We start from the raw sequence: 21,010 nt of genomic DNA, 5'->3' as shown, positions 1-21,010 counted from the left end.
CTGCAGGAGGGCCGAAGTCCCTGCAAGAGGGCAGGCTTCTACAGGACCATTCTCCTGCAGCAAGACCCAGGCTCCTGCAGCAGAACCCAGGCTCCTGCAAGGAGACCCAGGCTCCTCCGGAAGGTGTGGCCACGTTCTATGGCGTCACAGTCATCCACAGTGAACGAAACTCGTGAAGCTGAACTAATTTCTTGAAAGATGTAAGTTTCAATCTTATTTACCAGAATCTTCAAAGACACGAACCTTGATTTTAGACTCTAACCTAACCTAGCCTTGATTTTAAACTAACCTTACCTTGATTCTAGACTAAACTAACGTTGATTTTAGACTCAAACCTAACCTAACATTGATTTTAGACTAACCTAACCTAACCTTGATTTTAGATTCCAACCTAACCTAGCCTTGATTTACTCTACCCTAACCTAACCTAGCTTTGATTTTAGATTCCAACCTGACCTAGCCTTGAATTTAGATTAACCTTACCTAACCTAGCCTTGATTTTAGACTCTAACTTAAAACTAATCTACCTAACCTAACCCAACCTAACCTAACTCAACCTATCTCAGCCTAATCCTACCTTACCTAACCTGACCTGTAAAACAATCGTCCATCAACAAAACTTGTGCAATGAACGACTCGGCTCATAGGGCTATCTCAGAGAGACTGTGTACAGGGGTGCACAGACATCAGAGCAGACTGGGGTGTGTGTGTGGGAGGCGGGGATGAATGGTGGAGAAACACGTATACTACAGATAAAACATAAATAGATCGTACCTGTCAACCCACAGTCTTTTCTTTGCTAAGATAAACAACTGTCGGACTAGATTTTCAAAGGCTACACCATTAGTGGTGTGATGATTCGAATATTATGATCTTTTATCATCGGTGAATTATTGACATAACTGAGTCAAAGGATCGCTTCAGAATAACGCTGTCACAAAAAAAAAAAAAAAAAAATCAAATTTGAAGAGAGAACCACTGGTGGCTTCCGGACGCTGTGTGGTTACTATTGTGTGTTACGGGGAGAGTTTTACACTGGTGTTGCCCCTCTTAACCTTGTATGTATGTACCTTGTATTTTTCCTATGTCTGTATGCGCACACACACACACACACACACACACACACACACACACTAGCCTGCACCAGGTACCCATTTCATCGGGAGGATCAACAGCTGGATGGACTGTGGACCAGCTGACGCGAATAGGATTCGAACCTATGCGGCTTTGATACCAGGCGGCCGTGCATGCAAGACCATCGTTACTATATTTATATAAATATATATATATATATATATATATATATATATATATATATATATATATATATATATATATATTTTTTTTTTTTTTTTTTTTGCTTTGTCGCTGTCTCCCGCGTTTGCGAGGTAGCGCAAGGAAACAGACGAAAGAAATGGCCCAACCCACCCCCATATACATGTATATACATACATGTCCCCACACGCAAATATACATACCCATACATCTCAATGTACACATATATATACACACACACACATATACATATATACACATGCACACAATTCACACTGTCTGCCTTTATTCATTCCCATCGCCACCTCGCCACACATGGAATAACATCCCCCTCCCCCTCATGTGTGCGAGGTAGCGCTAGGAAAAGACAACAAAAGGCCCCATTCGTTCACACTCAGTCTCTAGCTGTCATGCAATAATGCCCGAAACCACAGCTCCCTTTCCACATCCAGGCCCCACAGAACTTTCCATGGTTTACCCCAGACGCTTCACATGCCCTGATTCAATCCATTGACAACACGTCGACCCCGGTATACCACATCGATCCAACTCACTCTATTCCTTGCCCGCCTTTCACCCTCCTGCATATTCAGGCCCCGATCACACAAAATCTTTTTCACTCCATCTTTCCACCTCCAATTTGGTCTCCCACTTCTCCTCGTTCCCTCCACCTCCGACACATATATCCTCTTGGTCAATCTTTCCTCACTCATTCTCTCCATGTGTCCAAACCATTTCAAAACACCCTCTTCTGCTCTCTCAACCGCGCTCTTCTTATTTCCACACATCTCTCTTACCCTTACATTACTTACTCGATCAAACCACCTCACACCACATATTGTCCTCAAACATCTCATTTCCAGCACATCCACCCTCCTGCGCACTACTCTATCCATAGCCTACGCCTTGCAACCATACAACATTGTTGGAACCACTATTCCTTCAAACATACCCATTTTTGCTTTCCGAGATAATGTTCTCGACTTCCACACATTCTTCAAGGCTCCCAGGATTTTCGCCCCCTCCCCCAGCCTATGATTCACTTCCGCTTCCATGGTTCCATCCACTGCCAGATCCACTCCCAGATATCTAAAACACTTTACTTCCTCCAGTTTTTCTCCATTCAAACTTACCTCCCAATTGACTTGACCCTCAACCCTATTCACATTTACTCTTAACTTTCTTCTTTCACACACTTTACCAAACTCAGTCACCAGCTTCTGCATGAATCAGCCACCAGCGCTGTATCATCAGCGAACAACAACAGACTCACTTCCCAAGCTCTCTCATCCCCAAAAGACTGCATAATTGCTCTCTTTCCAAAACTCTTGCATTCACCTCCCTAACAACCCCATCCATAAACAAATTAAACAACCATGGAGACATCACACACCCCTGCCGCAAAACTACATTCACTGAGAACCAATCACTTTCCTCTCTTCCTACACGTACACATGCCTTACATCCTCGATAAAAACTTTTCACTGCTTTTCACTGCTATATGTGTGTGTGTGTGTGTGTGTGTGTGTGTGTGTGTGTGTGTGTTGCTACTCTGCGGGCAGGGAGTTTTACACCCGCGTGGCAACATCTGTTGTACCTTCTCTACCTTCGTATAACGTTAAAAACTTGTTTGTTGTCGTTCAGTTTATATCAGTTATCCACCACGCTCATATTACAAAAGTACTTCTTTATCTTATTTTTTTTTCTTTTTACTGTCTTCTTGCTTCCTTTCATGTTGTGTGTTCTGGTTGTCCTATCCCTACATCGTGCAGAGATGTTCATCACTTACATCAACAGTTGGGTTTAAAAACGCACAGGTGGTTATCAGGTCACTCCTCAATCTTCTCTCTTCCATGGTGGGCAAATTTGAAGGATGTAGCCTTCGCTCGTACTCAGCCCTCTTAATTCTGGTTCCGTCTTTATTGCCCTCATCTGGACCAACTTTGAGAGGCTTTTTCTAATTTAGGCCTTAAGGAGGATATGAATAGCTTGCTAAATGTTTCCTTATCCATATACTGAAAACGTATTCTGATACTTGCTAGAAACCAGTTTCTCCCCCTTCACTGTTCACATCATGTAGGATCGTGTCAGCTCCCAGTTCCTACTCATACACCGAATCCTGATAGGTTATTTTTAGATGGGTAATATTCATATCGAAGCCTTCTTACGCTGTATCCCATCCTCATTACTGTACGCTTACGTGGGTTGAATTTCATTAACTATGCTCAGACCAAGTCTGGAGTCTGTTTAGGTCCCCTTGTAAGGTTATGAATTTCCACTTCCCTCCTCCTGTTGCAAACAAATTCAGGTAGGAAGCTACCTACGCATTCTGGCAAGTCGTTCACATTGATCAAGAAGAGTAACACGTCCCAGAACAGAGTCCTGCGGCGCTCCACTAGTGGTAACCCATTTTGAGAAGGTTCCCCTGATAAACATTCTTTGCTCCGTTCCAGTAAGACAATCTTGTATCCATTGGGAGATTGTTTCTCTTATTAGTTTCCGATGATTCAGCTTGTTAATCAGCCTCTCTTGCGGTATGACATTAAATGTTTTCTGGCAGGCTGGATACAAAGAACTTACCCATCCTTCCCACTTGTCTGAGACAGAGCACACTCTCTCGTAGAAATCTAACAGGTTCGTTATCCCTGACCTTCCTTCCCTTAAATCGCTTTGTCTCTCATTTAGGGAATATCTCCTCTGTTGAAAGTCATCCACTTCCTTTCTCATTATCTTTCCCTACAACCTTACAGACCACACTGGTCAGGGAGATTGGTCTGTAGTTCAGTACCTGTTCACAGTTGTCTTTCATATAAATAGGTATGACGTTTGCCCTTTTTCACTTCCTTGACAATTTATCTTTCTCTGGTGACATCTTCGATAGGTTGTCTAGTGCATCAGTACACCTCTTGAGCACAAGCGGTGACTTTCTATCAGGAACATGACCCTAGTTTATGTGTTTTCTAGATATTCCAATGGTTTCTAAAACCTCTCCTCCGTTCAGTCTCGCTGGTGTTGGGGCTATAGTGTCTTCCACTGTGAAAACATTTTTGAACTTGTTATTCAGTTCCTCACATATCCTTGCATCATCCCATACAATTCTTCCCTCCAAATCCCTGAGCCTGATTAGCTGCTCTTTAACTGATAGTTCAGTTCCGTAAATGTATGGGGAAGGTTTGGATTTCCTCCGGACTTGTCCACAATATCCTTTTCAAAGCTTCTGTGTACATCCTTCCTTATCGCGTGTACTCGTTCCTTCCTCTCTACCTTGCTAGATGCTGGCTGGCTCGAGTGTCGTCCGTATCTTCGTCACTCCACATCTCGAAGATCCTCTACTCTCTGACGTCTTTTATTAAACAATTCTTCCCTTTTTCTTAACTTTGTATCTGAGGTAAGAGGCACCTACGCCCCTACCCCCTTCATTATATATTCCACAGAACCTCTCACCACAATGCCGTGGTTCCTGACTGCTGAACTCCATTTCCCAATCTACGTTACCATAGAAATTGTTAAAGTTTGTGTAGTTTCCACGATCATATCTCCTCTTTAGGTCTTGTCTGGCCTCTGCTCTTTTAACTTTCCCACATAGTCAGAGTTGAGTATAACATGATTACCTTTCCTGAGTGGTGTATCTTGTATAATATTCTCACTATCCGTGCTAGTACGTGTGAAGATCTAACACTGATGGTGTATCAATCTCTCTCATCCTAGTATATTCACTTACATGTAGATGTAAGAAACTTCCTGTTTACATTCTAAATCCCCGTGTCTCTATGACTCTCATGTCCTTTATGATGATCCAAATTCCGCGTCTGTCACTTCCTGATTTCAATCCTCCATCATCAGTACTTACCCCATCTCTGAGATGTGGTTGCTCCACTGCCTCCTCTACCATCTTGATTGTTCCTTCATTGTTGCATTGATGCATTTCTTTGCGGGATTCTATATATCATCAATACTGCCATGTACTTCTTTACTACAGTTCCAATCCTGTTCTTTATTATCGTAATGGGTCATCTTCCACAATATCCTGAAGCTTATACCTACAGTTATGTCTGTCTCTTGTAAATAAAGCCAATCCTACGTCTCCTTCGTCATTTTCCCTCATTATCATGTACACCTCTGGGCACATGTTGCGTGCGTGTGTATAATGATTTGAACCTATGGGAAATGAGCAGGTCTCATACAGCTCCGCTCATTAAGCATATACACTGATCCGGATTGCACACACACACACACACACACACACACACACACACACACACACACACACACACACACACTGCATTTCCCCATAACTGGAAATGTTAGTGATCTTGTTACTAAAAGTTATTCTTTATGTCTTCTTAGTAAATTTCCCGTTTACTCGCTTCCAAGTTGCGTCCCGTGGTCTTTTTCAGTCCAGCTTTGGATAATCAAGCCTTATCTATATCACTCGATTGAAATCCATGAGTCTCATGACAAGATCCTCAGCCTCCACCGGCCTTTTTTTCTATAGGGAGACACTTAATATTCGAATTCACAAATGTTTGACTCTACGCACGTAAAAGTACAGCTCCACTGTGTACGACTAAAGATAATAATAATGATAAAGATAACAGTAATAATGATGATAATGATATATAATCATGATCAATACTAATGATAACAATGATCCTACTACCAATAACTAACAACAATTAAGGCTAAATATGCAACAAAAGATACACATAAACTGAGAGGGAAGGGGGGATGGGAAGAGGGAATGTTAAACAACGTTTTCACGAGAATACACAAGTGAAGGCTGGAGCACAGCCTAGTGATAATGTTAGCTGGGGTGAGGCTGTTCGTGTAGTGGTCTGTATCAGCTGTGAACGTGAGTTCGATGTGGCTGTGGTGCCCAAGTGCAGCACCCGAGGAGGTGTTGTGTGTTTATGTTTCATATTATCATCTATATAGTATTAATGTTCATGGAAGGCCTGTGCCGGAGGACAAATGTAACCTTACAGATGATGATAATGTGTCTGTGTATGAGCATCGATTATCTGCGAATGTATGTTGTTCTGGAGAGTCATATTATCTGCAGAACTAGAGATACATTGGTGAGGTTAGTTCATTTTAGAGTAATGACTTAAGATATTACAGTCGGGGTAGGGTTACTACACATCTCAGATGAGGGATATGGAAGTCAGACGTACATGGTACAGAATCTACTTATTTCCTGCTTACACGTCCAAGACGACGACTGTGTCATCGTTGGACAAACGTGGTCGTGAATTACTGAGGTGGAGTGAGAGGTTGGTTGGTGTTGAGGTAGTGGTGGGTGGGTGGACTAGGTTAGCTAGTGAGGTTCACGAGTGAAGATAGACTGACTTTTGAGGGCGGCCATGTTGGCCAGTCCGGACATCTTCTCCAGGGTGTTCTCGTGGTCGTAGTCATCGTCGTCGTGGCGTGACTTGTCGCGGTCCTCGGAGCGGTCGCTGCCCATGGTGTCCTGCGTGTCCTCCGAGCATATCCCGGGGTACATCCCAGGGAAGGGGGGCTGCTGCTGACTGGTGGGCGTGGACGTGTGGAGGGAAGGGCGGCCGTGGTGGATGGAAGGTGGGTGGGCTGTCGACACGGGCGGGAGGGCGGTGATGGAGGAGGGCAAGGAGAGTGGCAGGGAAGCGCCTGGTAAACCTATGGGCGGCAAGGAGGGCAGGCCCGCCATGCTGGCCATGTTGGCCATGCTGAGGGGCAGACTGGGTATGGGCGGCGTGGGGGCGGGGGGGCTGGGGCCCCCGGACAGGTGCGGTGAGGGGGAGGAAGGGGGTGGAGCTCCTACACCGCTGCTTAGCTTGATGCGCTTGACCTGGGGGCTGTCTGGGGGCCGGGTCTCCTCCTCAGGCTCGACGGGGTCCAACTTTGGGGTGGGAGTGGGCGCTTCGCGGGCTGCTACTGTTGCTGGCGGTGGCGGTGGTGGCTGCTGGGGGCCGTTCTCACGCCGACCCTCCGGCGACCTCGCGCGAGACTCGGCCTTGGCGGCCTCGGCCAGCCCGCGGATCTGAAGCAGCTTGGCCGTGCGCAGGAAGTCCGTGATCTGGTCGTGGACGATTTGCACCTCGCCATGATACATGTACTGCAGCAGTGTCACCAACTCGCTGTAGCCCACCTCATTGAGGATGATGATTGGATGGTCGCATGGATTATTCTGGAAGGATATGAGAGACATCTCGTAACTCAGGGTACAAAGAACGTACGATAATACGATGTAGACATAACTGTACATAAACCATATCCATCACGTGCACTGGTCATTGACTCCACCAGACATACCAGGGCGTCTTACGTGACTGACCTTGAGCAGTGACCTGAAGTAGGGACTGCAGGCGGAGAGGACCACCTTGTGGGCAGACACCTGTTGACCCTCACAAGCTAAGGTCACGTCCACAAACTCCTCCTGCTCCCGGAGTTCCCTGAAGCATAACGTTACACCGTGAACAAAGTCAGACGACAAAGAAAAAAGTAAGATTATAAGATGAAGATGGCGGTGGGTTCAACATGGTGTTGTATGGTAAGAAGACAATGGTTTGCTAATGTACTAGTAATCAGATAATATATATATATATATATATATATATATATATATATATATATATATATATATATATATATATATATATATCATGAGTTTCATGAAGATCATGACATTTCATTGGGCTGAACGCAGACATGGATTCAGACGGTGGTGCACAAGGAGGAGGACTGAAACAAGCCTCAGGGCGGAGTGTTTTAGTTTGTTGTCGTCTGCCTTGATGAATTATCATCTAACATACCGTAACCTCAGCTCTCCTTCTAGCAAATCACCTTACAATAACATAGCCATGACGTCTTGTGATAAGTGTGGAAAATCTGTTTTTGATTTTTGGGTTTAAGTTTGTAATTGTTGAAAATGAATTATTGGTAGTACCTGAAGTGATAGCTAACGACTGTATATGACCTGCAGGTTATGATAGCCAACGACTCTATATGACCTGCAGGTTATGATAGCTCACGACTCTATATGACTGCAGGTTATGATAGCCAACGACTCTATATGATCTGGAGGTTATGATAGCCAACGACTCTATATGACCTGCAGGTTATGATAGCTCACGACTCTATATGACTGCAGGTTATGATAGCCAACGACTCTATATGATCTGCAGGTTATGATAGCCAACGACTCTGTATGTAGCTCACGACTCTATATGACCTGCAGGGTATGATAGCCAACGACTCTATATGACCTGCAGGTTATGATAGCCAACGACTCTATATGATCTGCAGGTTATGATAGCTAACGACTCTATATGTAGCTCACGACTCTATATGACCTGCAGGGTATGATAGCCAACGACTCTATATGATCTGCAGGTTATGATAGCCAACGACTCTATATGACTGCAGGTTATGATAGCCAACGACTCTATATGACCTGCAGATTATGATAGCTCACGACTCTATATGACCTGCAGGTTATGATAGCCAACGACTCTATATGATCTGCAGGTTATGATAGCCAACGACTCTATATGACCTGCAGGTTATGATAGCTCACGACTCTATATGACCTGCAGGTTATGATAGCCAACGACTCTTTATGACCTGCAGGTTATGATAGCTCACGACTCTATATGGCCTGCAGGTTATGATAGCTCACGACTCTATATGACCTGCAGGTTATGATACCCAACGACTCTTTATGACCTGCAGGTTATGATAGCTCACGACTCTATATGGCCTGCAGGTTATGATAGCCAACGACTCTATATGACCTGCAGGTTATGATAGCCAACGACTCTATATGACCTGCAGGTTATGATAGCCAACGACTCTATATGATCTGCAGGTTATGATAGCCAACTACTCTATATGACCTGCAGGTTATGATAGCCAACTACTCTATATGACCTGCAGGTTATGATAGCCAACGACTCTATATGACCTGCAGGTTATGATAGCCAACGACTCTATATGACCTGCAGGTTATGATAGCTCACGACTCTATATGACCTGCAGGTTATGATAGCCAACGACTCTATATGATCTGCAGGTTATGATAGCTCACGACTCTATATGACCTGCAGGTTATGATAGCCAACGACTCTATATGATCTGCAGGTTATGATAGCTCACGACTCTATATGACCTGCAGGTTATGATAGCTCACGACTCTATATGACCTGCAGGTTATGATAGCTCACGACTCTATATGACCTGCAGGTTATGATAGCCAACGACTCTATATGATCTGCAGGTTATGATAGCCAACGACTCTATATGACTGCAGGTTATGATAGCCAACGACTCTATATGACCTGCAGGTTATGATAGCTCACGACTTTATATGACCTGCAGGTTATGATAGCCAACGACTCTATATGATCTGCAGGTTATGATAGCCAACGACTCTATATGACCTGCAGGTTATGATAGCTCACGACTCTATATGACCTGCAGGTTATGATAGCCAACGACTCTTTATGACCTGCAGGTTATGATAGCTCACGACTCTATATGGCCTGCAGGTTATGATAGCTCACGACTCTATATGACCTGCAGGTTATGATACCCAACGACTCTTTATGACCTGCAGGTTATGATAGCTCACGACTCTATATGGCCTGCAGGTTATGATAGCCAACGACTCTATATGACCTGCAGGTTATGATAGCCAACGACTCTATATGACCTGCAGGTTATGATAGCCAACGACTCTATATGATCTGCAGGTTATGATAGCCAACGACTCTATATGACCTGCAGGTTATGATAGCCAACGACTCTATATGATCTGCAGGTTATGATAGCTCACGACTCTATATGACCTGCAGGTTATGATAGCCAACGACTCTATATGACCTGCAGGTTATGATAGCTCACGACTCTATATGACCTGCAGGTTATGATAGCCAACGACTCTATATGACCTGCAGGTTATGATAGCCAACGACTCTATATGACCTGCAGGTTATGATAGCTCACGACTCTATATGACCTGCAGGTTATGATAGCCAACGACTCTATATGACCTGCAGGTTATGATAGCCATCGACTCTATATGATCTGCAGGTTATGATAGCTCACGACTCTATATGATCTGCAGGTTATGATAGCTCACGACTCTATATGACCTGCAGGTTATGATAGCTCACGACTCTATATGACCTGCAGGTTATGATAGCTCACGACTCTATATGACCTGCAGGTTATGATAGCCAACTACTCTATATGATTTGCAGGTTATGATAGCTCACGACTCTATATGACCTGCAGGTTATGATAGCTCACGACTCTATATGACCTGCAGGTTATGATAGCTCACGACTCTATATGACCTGCAGGTTATGATAGCCAACGACTCTATATGACCTGCAGGTTATGATAGCCAACGACTCTATATGACCTGCAGGTTATGATAGCCAACGACTCTATATGACCTGCAGGTTATGATAGCCAACGACTCTGTATGACCTGCAGGTTATGATAGCCAACGACTCTGTATGACCTGCAGGTTAGGACAACAAGTGTTGAGGTTAATTACGGCCTGGAGAAGATTTATATCCTCCACATAAAGAAGAGTAAAATGTTTTTAAGTTATAACAGTATATGTAAATAGAATCATAGAGGTATATATAGATGGAATCATAACTATAAATAGATGGAATCATAACAGTATATCTAGATGGAATTATATAAGTATTTCTAAATGGAACTGTTACGGTGTAGCTAGATGGGATTATAACCATTTAGCTAGATGGAATTACAACAGTAGACCTGGATGGGGCTACAACAGTATATCGAGATGGAATTAAGAACCTTGTGAAAATGACTGTATACAGCGGTGCATCCAGAGATCCTGGTGTGAATGGTGTTTACATTTAGTATCATCTTCGCCCATAGAATAGTAATAATAATAATGATAATGATAATGATGATAATAATATGATGGACGCTTATCAAAGATGGTGTGTAGACAAATTAACAGTAAAATGCTTACGATATTTCAAGTGTCAGGTTCTGTGGGAAAAGTGTGTTTGGAAATTTTTAAGAAACGCTGAGGTTACGAAGTATTCATACTGGGTTGTTCTTAGATCTTCTGATATTTGGGTGAGGATTGCTCCAGTGTGTTGCTTCCCAGTGTCCTCTGCTGACGAGTGAGTCTCGTACGGTTACTCTGGGGTCGTGTGCCAAGGATGAAATGAAACCGTGAGTTGTTTGTTGTCTTACAGAATTACGAAGCTTTCTGCTATGGAGGCACTGGGAAGTAGCCTGATTTATGTTATGATTATGTTAGCTGTAAGATGATGTGTACATCTTCCATTATTATTCCCGTCTTTCTCATTCTCTAAGCCATGCCACTAAGGCCATGTTTACTAAATGCCTCTGCACAATGGGTGTATACCACATCCAACATGTTCCAGTGTCGCTATGATATTATCACAGTGGTCCAGGAACCATACGAGACGGTACATCGTCCAGCCAGGAAGCCATGTTGTCTTGTGTCTTACAGATCTGATGATGTGCGATTTATGTCATTGTTGTTTGTTGGGAGTTATAATGTTTTGTACTTCCTCCTATGTGGAGTGGGGGTGATGTGAGCTACGTGTGTGGAGTGGGCCCCGGTGATGTGAGCTACGTGTGTGGAGTGGGGTGATGTGAGCTACGTGTGTGGAGTGGGGTGATGTGAGCTACGTGTGTGGAGTGGGGTGATGTGAGCTACGTGTGTGGAGTGGGGTGATGTGAGCTACGTGTGTGGAGTGGGGGTGATGTGAGCTACGTGTGTGGAGTGGGGTGATGTGAGCTACGTGTGTGGAGTGGGGTGATGTGAGCTACGTGTGTGGAGTGGGCCCCGGTGATGTGAGCTACGTGTGTGGAGTGGGGTGATGTGAGCTACGTGTGTGGAGTGGGGGTGATGTGAGCTACGTGTGTGGAGTTGGCCCCGGTGATGTGAGCTACGTGTGTGGAGTGGGGTGATGTGAGCTACGTGTGTGGAGTGGGGTGATGTGAGCTACGTGTGTGGAGTGGGGTGATGTGAGCTACGTGTGTGGAGTGGGGGGGATGTGAGCTACGTGTGTGGAGTGGGCCCCGGTGTGTGAGCTACGTGTGTGGAGTGGGCCCCGGTGATGTGAGCTACGTGTGTGGAGTGGGGTGATGTGAGCTACGTGTGTGGAGTGGGCCCCGGTGATGTGAGCTACGTGTGTGGAGTGGGGTGATGTGAGCTACGTGTGTGGAGTGGGGTGATGTGAGCTACGTGTGTGGAGTGGAGGTGATGTGAGCTACGTGTGTGGAGTGGGCCCCGGTGATGTGAGCTACGTGTGTGGAGTGGGGTGATGTGAGCTACGTGTGTGGAGTGGGGGTGATGTGAGCTACGTGTGTGGAGTTGGCCCCGGTGATGTGAGCTACGTGTGTGGAGTGGGGTGATGTGAGCTACGTGTGTGGAGTGGGGTGATGTGAGCTACGTGTGTGGAGTGGGGTGATGTGAGCTACGTGTGTGGAGTGGGGTGATGTGAGCTACGTGTGTGGAGTGGGGTGATGTGAGCTACGTGTGTGGAGTGGGGTGATGTGAGCTACGTGTGTGGAGTGGGGTGATGTGAGCTACGTGTGTGGAGTGGGCCCCGGTGATGTGAGCTACGTGTGTGGAGTGGGGTGATGTGAGCTACGTGTGTGGAGTGGGGGTGATGTGAGCTACGTGTGTGGAGTTGGCCCCGGTGATGTGAGCTACGTGTGTGGAGTGGGGTGATGTGAGCTACGTGTGTGGAGTGGGGTGATGTGAGCTACGTGTGTGGAGTGGGGTGATGTGAGCTACGTGTGTGGAGTGGGGGTGATGTGAGCTACGTGTCTGGAGTGGGCCCCGGTGTGTGAGCTACGTGTGTGGAGTGGGCCCCGGTGATGTGAGCTACGTGTGTGGAGTGGGCCCCGGTGATGTGAGCTACGTGTGTGGAGTGGGCCCCGGTGATGTGAGCTACGTGTGTGGAGTGGGGTGATGTGAGCTACGTGTGTGGAGTGGGGTGATGTGAGCTACGTGTGTGGAGTGGGGGTGATGTGAGCTACGTGTGTGGAGTGGGCCCCGGTGATGTGAGCTACGTGTGTGGAGTGGGGGTGATGTGAGTTACGTGTGTGGAGTGGGGTGATGTGAGTTACGTGTGTGGAGTGGGGTGATGTGAGTTACGTGTGTGGAGTGGGGTGATGTGAGCTACGTGTGTGGAGTGGGGTGATGTGAGCTACGTGTGTGGAGTGGGGTGATGTGAGCTACGTGTGTGGAGTGGGGGTGATGTGAGTTACGTGTGTGGAGTGGGGTGATGTGAGCTACGTGTGTGGAGTGGGGTGATGTGAGCTACGTGTGTGGAGTGGGGGTGATGTGAGTTACGTGTGTGGAGTGGGGTGATGTGAGTTACGTGTGTGGAGTGGGGTGATGTGAGTTACGTGTGTGGAGTGGGGTGATGTGAGCTACGTGTGTGGAGTGGGGTGATGTGAGTTACGTGTGTGGAGTGGGGTGATGTGAGCTACGTGTGTGGAGTGGGGTGATGTGAGTTACGTGTGTGGAGTGGGGTGATGTGAGTTACGTGTGTGGAGTGGGGTGATGTGAGTTACGTGTGTGGAGTGGGGTGATGTGAGTTACGTGTGTGGAGTGGGGGTGATGTGAGCTACGTGTGTGGAGTGGAGGTGATGTGAGTTACGTGTGTGGAGTGGGGGTGATGTGAGTTACGTGTGTGGAGTGGGGTGATGTGAGCTACGTGTATGGAGTGGGGTGATGTGAGCTACGTGTGTGGAGTGGGGTGATGTGAGTTACGTGTGTGGAGTGGGGTGATGTGAGTTACGTGTGTGGAGTCGGATGATGTGAGCTACGTGTGTGGAGTGGGGTGATGTGAGCTACGTGTGTGGAGTGGGGTGATGTGAGCTACGTGTGTGGAGTGGGGTGATGTGAGCTACGTGTGTGGAGTGGGGTGATGTGAGCTACGTGTGTGGAGTGGGGGTGATGTGAGCTACGTGTGTGGAGTGGGGTGATGTGAGCTACGTGTGTGGAGTGGGGTGATGTGAGCTACGTGTGTGGAGTGGGGTGATGTGAGCTACGTGTGTGGAGTGGGGTGATGTGAGCTACGTGTGTGGAGTGGGGGTGATGTGAGCTACGTGTTGGAGTGGGTGATGTGAGCTACGTGTGTGGAGTGGGGTGATGTGAGCTACGTGTGTGGAGTGGGGTGATGTGAGCTAGTGTGTGGAGTGGGGTGATGTGAGCTACGTGTGTGGAGTGGGGGTGATGTGAGCTACGTGTGTGGAGGTGGGGGGGTGATGTGAGCTACGTGTGTGGAGTGGGGGTGATGTGAGCTACGTGTGTGGAGTGGGGGTGATGTGAGCTACGTGTGTGGAGTGGGGGTGATGTGAGCTACGTGTGTGGAGTGGGGGTGATGTGAGCTACGTGTGTGGAGTGGGGTGATGTGAGCTACGTGTGTGGAGTGGGGTGATGTGAGCTACGTGTGTGGAGTGGGGGTGATGTGAGCTACGTGTGTGGAGTGGGGTGATGTGAGCTACGTGTGTGGAGTGGGGTGGGTGAAGTGTGTCACTATCAGAACGTCGGAGATGATCCACAGTTTCCAGATGATGATAGGTGTTCGTGCCGCAGATATTTTGCATGTTCTTCTTTATATCAAGACAGAGTTGCAGGAGTCTGGTCCTCTGGCAGAGTGCGCGGGCATGTTCTCAATGGCCTTCTGGAAATCATGAAGGGAACTGGTGTGGTCTGCTGTGTCCAGCATAAACATACTGTATAAGAAGGAGTCGATTGGGGTCGTTATCTTAAAGGCGACTTTATATTACAATTTTTCTTCTGGCTCAGTGAAACGCTGATTCCTGTTGTTGTATAAGCATCTCGCTCATTTCTTGACAATCATCCGTGCACATGTCCTCATCTGTTTTTAGTGAGTCACAGACTCTACTGACTAGAGTTTGTGGTCCTTCATCTGCCTCTTGTATATGGGTGATGTTTTGTTTTTTCCTGATTCTGTTTCACTGTTGGCAGTTTCTGTTTTTCTCTGTGGCTCGTGTGACATTTTGAGTTTATGGTCCAAATTCGTCAAACTGTTAGACAGGGTTTTTGTGCAGGATGAGCTATGGTTTGTTTAGAAGGTCTGCGGGTCGTTTTCTTCACCTATGTTGGGCTAATCTTACTCGTTCTACTCAAGAACGTTTCCACCTTCTCTCCACAGGTATACGCCAGGTCCACGTCTGTGGTGCTCACGTGGTCACCCGTGTAACAACGCTCCTCTGGTGTTTTACTAACTCGAGGTAAAACGTTTCTTCACGTATACAAACTCATGGGCAAACGTTTTCACCTAGAATGAGACAAGGGGCAGTTTTTTCTTTCCCAGGATTAAATGATTTGCCAATCAGACGTGCATCAAGCATATTTAAAAGCAGTAACGTACATACGTTTAAGAAAAGACATGATAGATATTACGCTTCGAATCCACAACTGACATTATTTACGCCTCCTTAGTAACATTTAATGTTTGCTTTTTTTTAAATATCTATTTGTATTTCCCGTCTTCCCACACTAATCTGTGAGTTTTTGGTACCTGACATTGTCACAAAAAGCCTCGAGAGGACCCAGTGGTCTGCTGCCGTTTGAATTCCCTTGTATTCTCTGTAATCCTTTGCCCACAGTAGGGCGCCCCGCTGCATGGCAGGCGTCTAACTGTTTACATCTTCCCGTTTCATCCGTATGATGTTCATCTAGTGTGTTCTCTGTTCTGGGTGGTTCCGTGCTTCACCTGACTGACGGAGAACTTAGAGTGTAAATATTCTTTTTCCAGCTGTTCATCGATTAGTTTCAGGTGGAATCTTGTGCTAATGTTGCCTGCTACCTGTATCCATCTCGGGGTGTTGTAGGTTGAAGTCCTCTGGAGGATTATATTAGGACTGGGTTTCTGAGGAAGCCAGTGCAGGCGTCTGTATTTCTTTCATTTATGAATAGTTTTTGTGACATCTAGTGGGTCTTAGATAAGTACAATGATCACGTTTTGGCTTTCAGCCATGACAACAGGCACTTCTGCTACATCTTTTAAGGAATTTAGGAGCACAGTTGTTTTATGAGAATCTTTAACATACGTTCCAGCTCCCCCTACATATCTTCTCGTCTTGTCGCACCTTTATACGTCGTAATATGGGATCCAAACCTAACTGTTCGTATGATTTTTACTAAGATTTTCTGTGAATGCTGCAAACACAGCGTCTGACTCGTCCAACAAGCCAATGATGAAAGGGATTTCGTGAGTTTCGTGTGAGCTGACTCTGTGTTTGTCGTTGTCAATGAAGCATTTTACATTCCTGGGTTGTTTATGAAGGGATGATATACCCTGCTGGGCTGAGTGTGGCAGATTACTGTTCAGTTCCCTTATCATTCTGTAGAGGATAGACTGATTCCTGACTCTTGCTACGGTCTGACTCCGTGATTGAACATGAAGAATTTGTATGACCATATTTACGTTGACTATAATGGCGTGTAAGACGAGTATTGTGATCGTCTCGTGTTATAAGCCTCACTCTCCCTGGTCCCTGGTGATATTCGCTGTGCTGGTTCATGCAAAGTCTTTCCTCTAATGAACATTTGCATATTCCTGGGTGGTAAGAACTGCACGTCTCTCCAAAGTGCCGCTTGCCCGCCTTAAGCAAGTTTAGAAATTTTCGAAGACGTTGTTATTTACACCTTCACCAGGATGATGCGTCAGTCTTGCCAGACATGCAAAGTTCCTTCACACAGTATCCACACAACGTTGGACACTGGGGGGGTGATCTGCTTATTCTTACACTGCCCCACTCCTCCCGCCTCTCTCTCTGCCAGTGTCAGAGCTTGTGCTGGCTTCCTGGACTCCACTTTCCTGGTAACCTCTCCATAGTCTCTCGTTCTCTTAACACCTGAACAAGTCTTTACCGTGACTTTCTGAACACCTCCCGAAGTATTTTCTAAGTCGGCCTTCATACCTGTGTCATTGTCTCTGATGCCTTCCGGACCACATTGCCCTGCCTAAGTCTGTGTCTGTGGCGAAAATGGTGTTTGGTGAGTGTTGTTCATCTATCGTAGAACGAGGCTAACGATTTAGCATTCCCGTTTTTTCTGTTGGATACAGCAGACTCTACAGTTTGCGTCGGAAAGAACTTCTTGGTGTTCCAAACTCCGCCATGGTGTCCGCCATCTTCCCTTCATCTGCATGTAAGACCCACGACTTCCTCCCGCACTGCACAGTTGGGATCACTGTACCACATTACTTGCCCAGCTTTACCCTCCCTCACAGAGAGTAACCTTCCTCTCTCCAACCTCCTAAACGCACCTAGCGACCTTTGCCTCCTCACCCACCGTATGGTTCACTTCAGCTTCAATGAATCCATCCGCTGTCATGTCCACTCAACAGATCACGGCTGGCCTAAACAGTGCAAGCAACAGTTGTAGTTGTGCTTGCTTATGCCTAAGGCCTCTACAGTTCCACTGAATGATATTGAACGTGTTAGTTTAAGTGTTATTTAACCGACCAGTTTCATAGCCCGTTTATGTCGGGACTTGGGCGAGTCCCCAAGGGAACATGAACAAGTCCTTGGATGTGGATTGTCTGGCATCCATCAATTCTCTGTCCACCAACGAAGTGGACCTGTGAACCACAGGCCTTCCCGTTGGAGGTACCGGAACAATGACATGCGAGGTAGTTTTTACAAGTTTAGTCATGTTTAACGAGACGTTAATTTTGTTCTCTTACTTTTCTTAAGTGTGGGGAGGGGATGATTCCCACGTTATGTAAAACGCTCCACTTCCTCCTGGTTCTCTCCATTCAAACTCCCTATCACACGAGCCAGTCTCTACTCCCTCCTAAATGTCATAACCTTATTTCTACTCGCGTTAACTCTCGACTTCCTCCTGTCACACACTCTCCTAAACTCAGATGCCTGTGGTTCCTCACTCGAGTCTGTCACCGGCACCCGCCGCGTCATCTACAAACAGCAGCTGAGTCAAATAATGATACTTAAAGTCGATGATGATAATAATAATGATTATAATAATGATAATAATAATGATAATAATGATATTGATAATAATAATGATAATGACTGATAAAAATCAACGATTTTCTGAATAAAAATGGAAGACAAAAACTGAAAATACACAGAAAAATGCAGTAAACACACTGGGGTATTAACAGGGAGGAATGATGCTGAACAGAACATCCTTCCAGAGACCCTGAACGTTGTTGAGGATATCCACAATGACCAGGAAAAAAGGGCTATCCCTTTAGTGGTCTGTTTGAGCTCGGATGTGGTCACTGGGGTTGTAGTGCTGAACTGCAACCCGCGTACAAGTGATCTTTGCCGGTAGGAGGTGACGGTGGCGAGGATGGTCAGGTGATGGTAAGGTTTATTACGTTCTTCCCGGATCGTTGGATGAAGCCCAATTGGTTGTTCGAGAGAAGTGGGAAGACCAGTGTGCTGTGCGCATCTTGACCGATGGTGTAAGAGGGACCGCGTGTTTTGTATGGTACACACTCCACGAATTACTTGTGCGGTGAGAGCTGTGGGTAAGTGATCGCGTCTTATCCTGAATCATTTATCGACTAAAACTTTCGTGAATGTGATATTTCCTTCATATAAAACTTTTACTTGTGAATGATGATCTCAGTATAAGTTTGTTAGTTTACGTGGACGGTCGTCAGGCTATGGTGCCTTACCTTGAATGTACCTTTCAATAGGTTTCTGAGATCTACCACACCTTGACCTGGGACCTTACTCTACCGTACGATGGTTTGGGAGGTCTTCTACCCCCAAAGCTGGGTCTGGGACCTTACCTTAAACATACCTTACGATGGTTTCGGAGGTCTTTTACATGCAGAGCACGGTCTGGGACCTTCTCATACCTTACCTTACGTATACACCAGAAACAGTTTGACTCATTTCAAAGTTGTATTATGACCACGAAATCAATACGCAATCCAGTACTGGTCCTCAAACTACAAAAAAGAGAGGAAAACTGGAAAATGCATAAACATGGTCGACAAAACTGATTTCACCTCTGACAACTCTTACCTTACCTTACGAAGAGAGGTTAAGATTAAATCTCTTTTCTCCTAAGAAGTATAAACTTCACAATGACTTAATACAAGTTTTCAAATTCTAGATAGACTCGAACGTGTAAATCACGAGGATCTTTTTGAAATGCGAGAAAAGGCTAAAATTCTTGATACCGGTACCGGCAAAGCAAAGTTTCTCTGTAAACATTCATGATGAATATTAGAATAAGTTACAGTCAAATGGTGTTATATGAAGACTCAAAAAACAATTAGAAAAAAATCATTGGGTGTCTACTAAATGAGAAAAATACGCATATCATTTAATCTTTCGATACAGACCACAAAAATATACTTTAATGCAGCAGAGTTGTGGGATGATACAGTAAGGACCTTAGGGGAAATTTCCCTTTCGTTCTGTCCTGTTAAATTCAATGCAGGCTCACATCATAAACACATAGTTTTTCTACCGTTGTTTTCCCTGCCGGCTGTTGTTGCCAGAGGTAATAGGGGTAACCTAGACATGGACCAGTGTGTCCTCTGTTATCTAGAGGCTTTCCTATGTACTCTCAAGATGCCGAAGGCTCTTCTCTACCCACACTTTGGTCTGGGATCAAGCTGTCGCGTTGCTCCATTGCTCAATCAACATACATCAACATAATGGAGCCTAGGATACCAATACCATAACGTTGGTAACAAATACATTGTATTTACCATGAGAGTTATGATGGTGAGGCATCCAAGACTGCTTTCGAGGCAGTTGCGTCAAAAGTAGATTTCTGAATCGGTAACATTTCAAAATGAGGTAAAATTTCTGTAGCGTTCTGAGATACAGACGAGAAGGGTGCAGAAACATGCATAAAGAAATGCTCGTGAATATTAATGGTTCAATCACGTTGGGGTACATAAGGTCAAGCCTGCTAGTCTGGTATTGATTGGTCTCCGTAAATTGACGGCGGGAGGAGAGAATGTACTCCATCTTAAGGGATTTAATATTTACAGGAAGACGTCTGTTATGAAATGCGTCCTACCTGGGTAGCTTCACCGCGAGAGGTGGTGCGAGTCCCTTACTTCATCGTAAGATGGTAACGTTTTATGTTTACATATGTCCTACGATATGTTTCTGGTAACTACTTATGTTTACATAATTCCTGCAGTATGCTTTGGGTAAATACTTATGAATACATGCATATGTATATGTATACTTATGCATACATCCTTTTTTTGCTAATTACTTATGCAAACATAAGTCCTGCAATATGTTTTTCGTAATTGCTTATGCATGCGTAAGTCCTTGGATATGGTTTTGGTAATTACTAATTCATATAAGTCCAGCAATATGTTTTGGGTAATTTATTATGTATACATAAGTCCTACAAAATGTTTTTGGTAATTTTCTTTGTACACAGAAATTCTGTGTTTTTAATTATTGATGGGAATAAAAATCCTACGGTATATTTCTGGTAACTATGTATACATAACTCCTACAATATATTTTTGGTAATTATTTATGCAAATTTAAGTCATACGATGTATTCTTATTAACTTCTTATATATATACTTTAGTCTTGCGGTATGTCTCTGGTAACAGTAGAATGTACTTGTAAGTAGAAAAAGGCTCGATATAGTTTTGTTCACCAATGTGTTTGTGTTAAGTGTAATGTTTTGATAACTGAATAATGTATTTAAGTGAG

General features: G+C 45.2%; 1 protein-coding gene across 3 annotated transcripts in view; it reads right to left on the bottom strand.

Annotated features, from left to right (window-relative positions):
• ab (BTB/POZ-zinc finger protein abrupt) overlaps window positions 1-21,010 on the bottom strand; it is a 622,688-nt gene that overhangs the window by 40,016 nt on the left and 561,662 nt on the right. For all 3 annotated transcript variants that reach the window (XM_071673775.1, XM_071673774.1, XM_071673776.1), the window contains 2 exons: window positions 7,589-7,706; window positions 6,625-7,441 (listed from right to left, as the gene is read on the bottom strand). In XM_071673775.1, the coding sequence (XP_071529876.1) occupies window positions 6,625-7,441; window positions 7,589-7,706 (935 nt within the window). The remainder of the gene's footprint in view (window positions 1-6,624; window positions 7,442-7,588; window positions 7,707-21,010) is intronic.

The sequence above is a fragment of the Panulirus ornatus genome, chromosome 19 (assembly GCF_036320965.1).
Source record: "Panulirus ornatus isolate Po-2019 chromosome 19, ASM3632096v1, whole genome shotgun sequence".
Lineage (NCBI taxonomy): Eukaryota > Metazoa > Arthropoda > Malacostraca > Decapoda > Palinuridae > Panulirus > Panulirus ornatus.
This window is presented reverse-complemented; position numbering and strand designations above follow the sequence as displayed.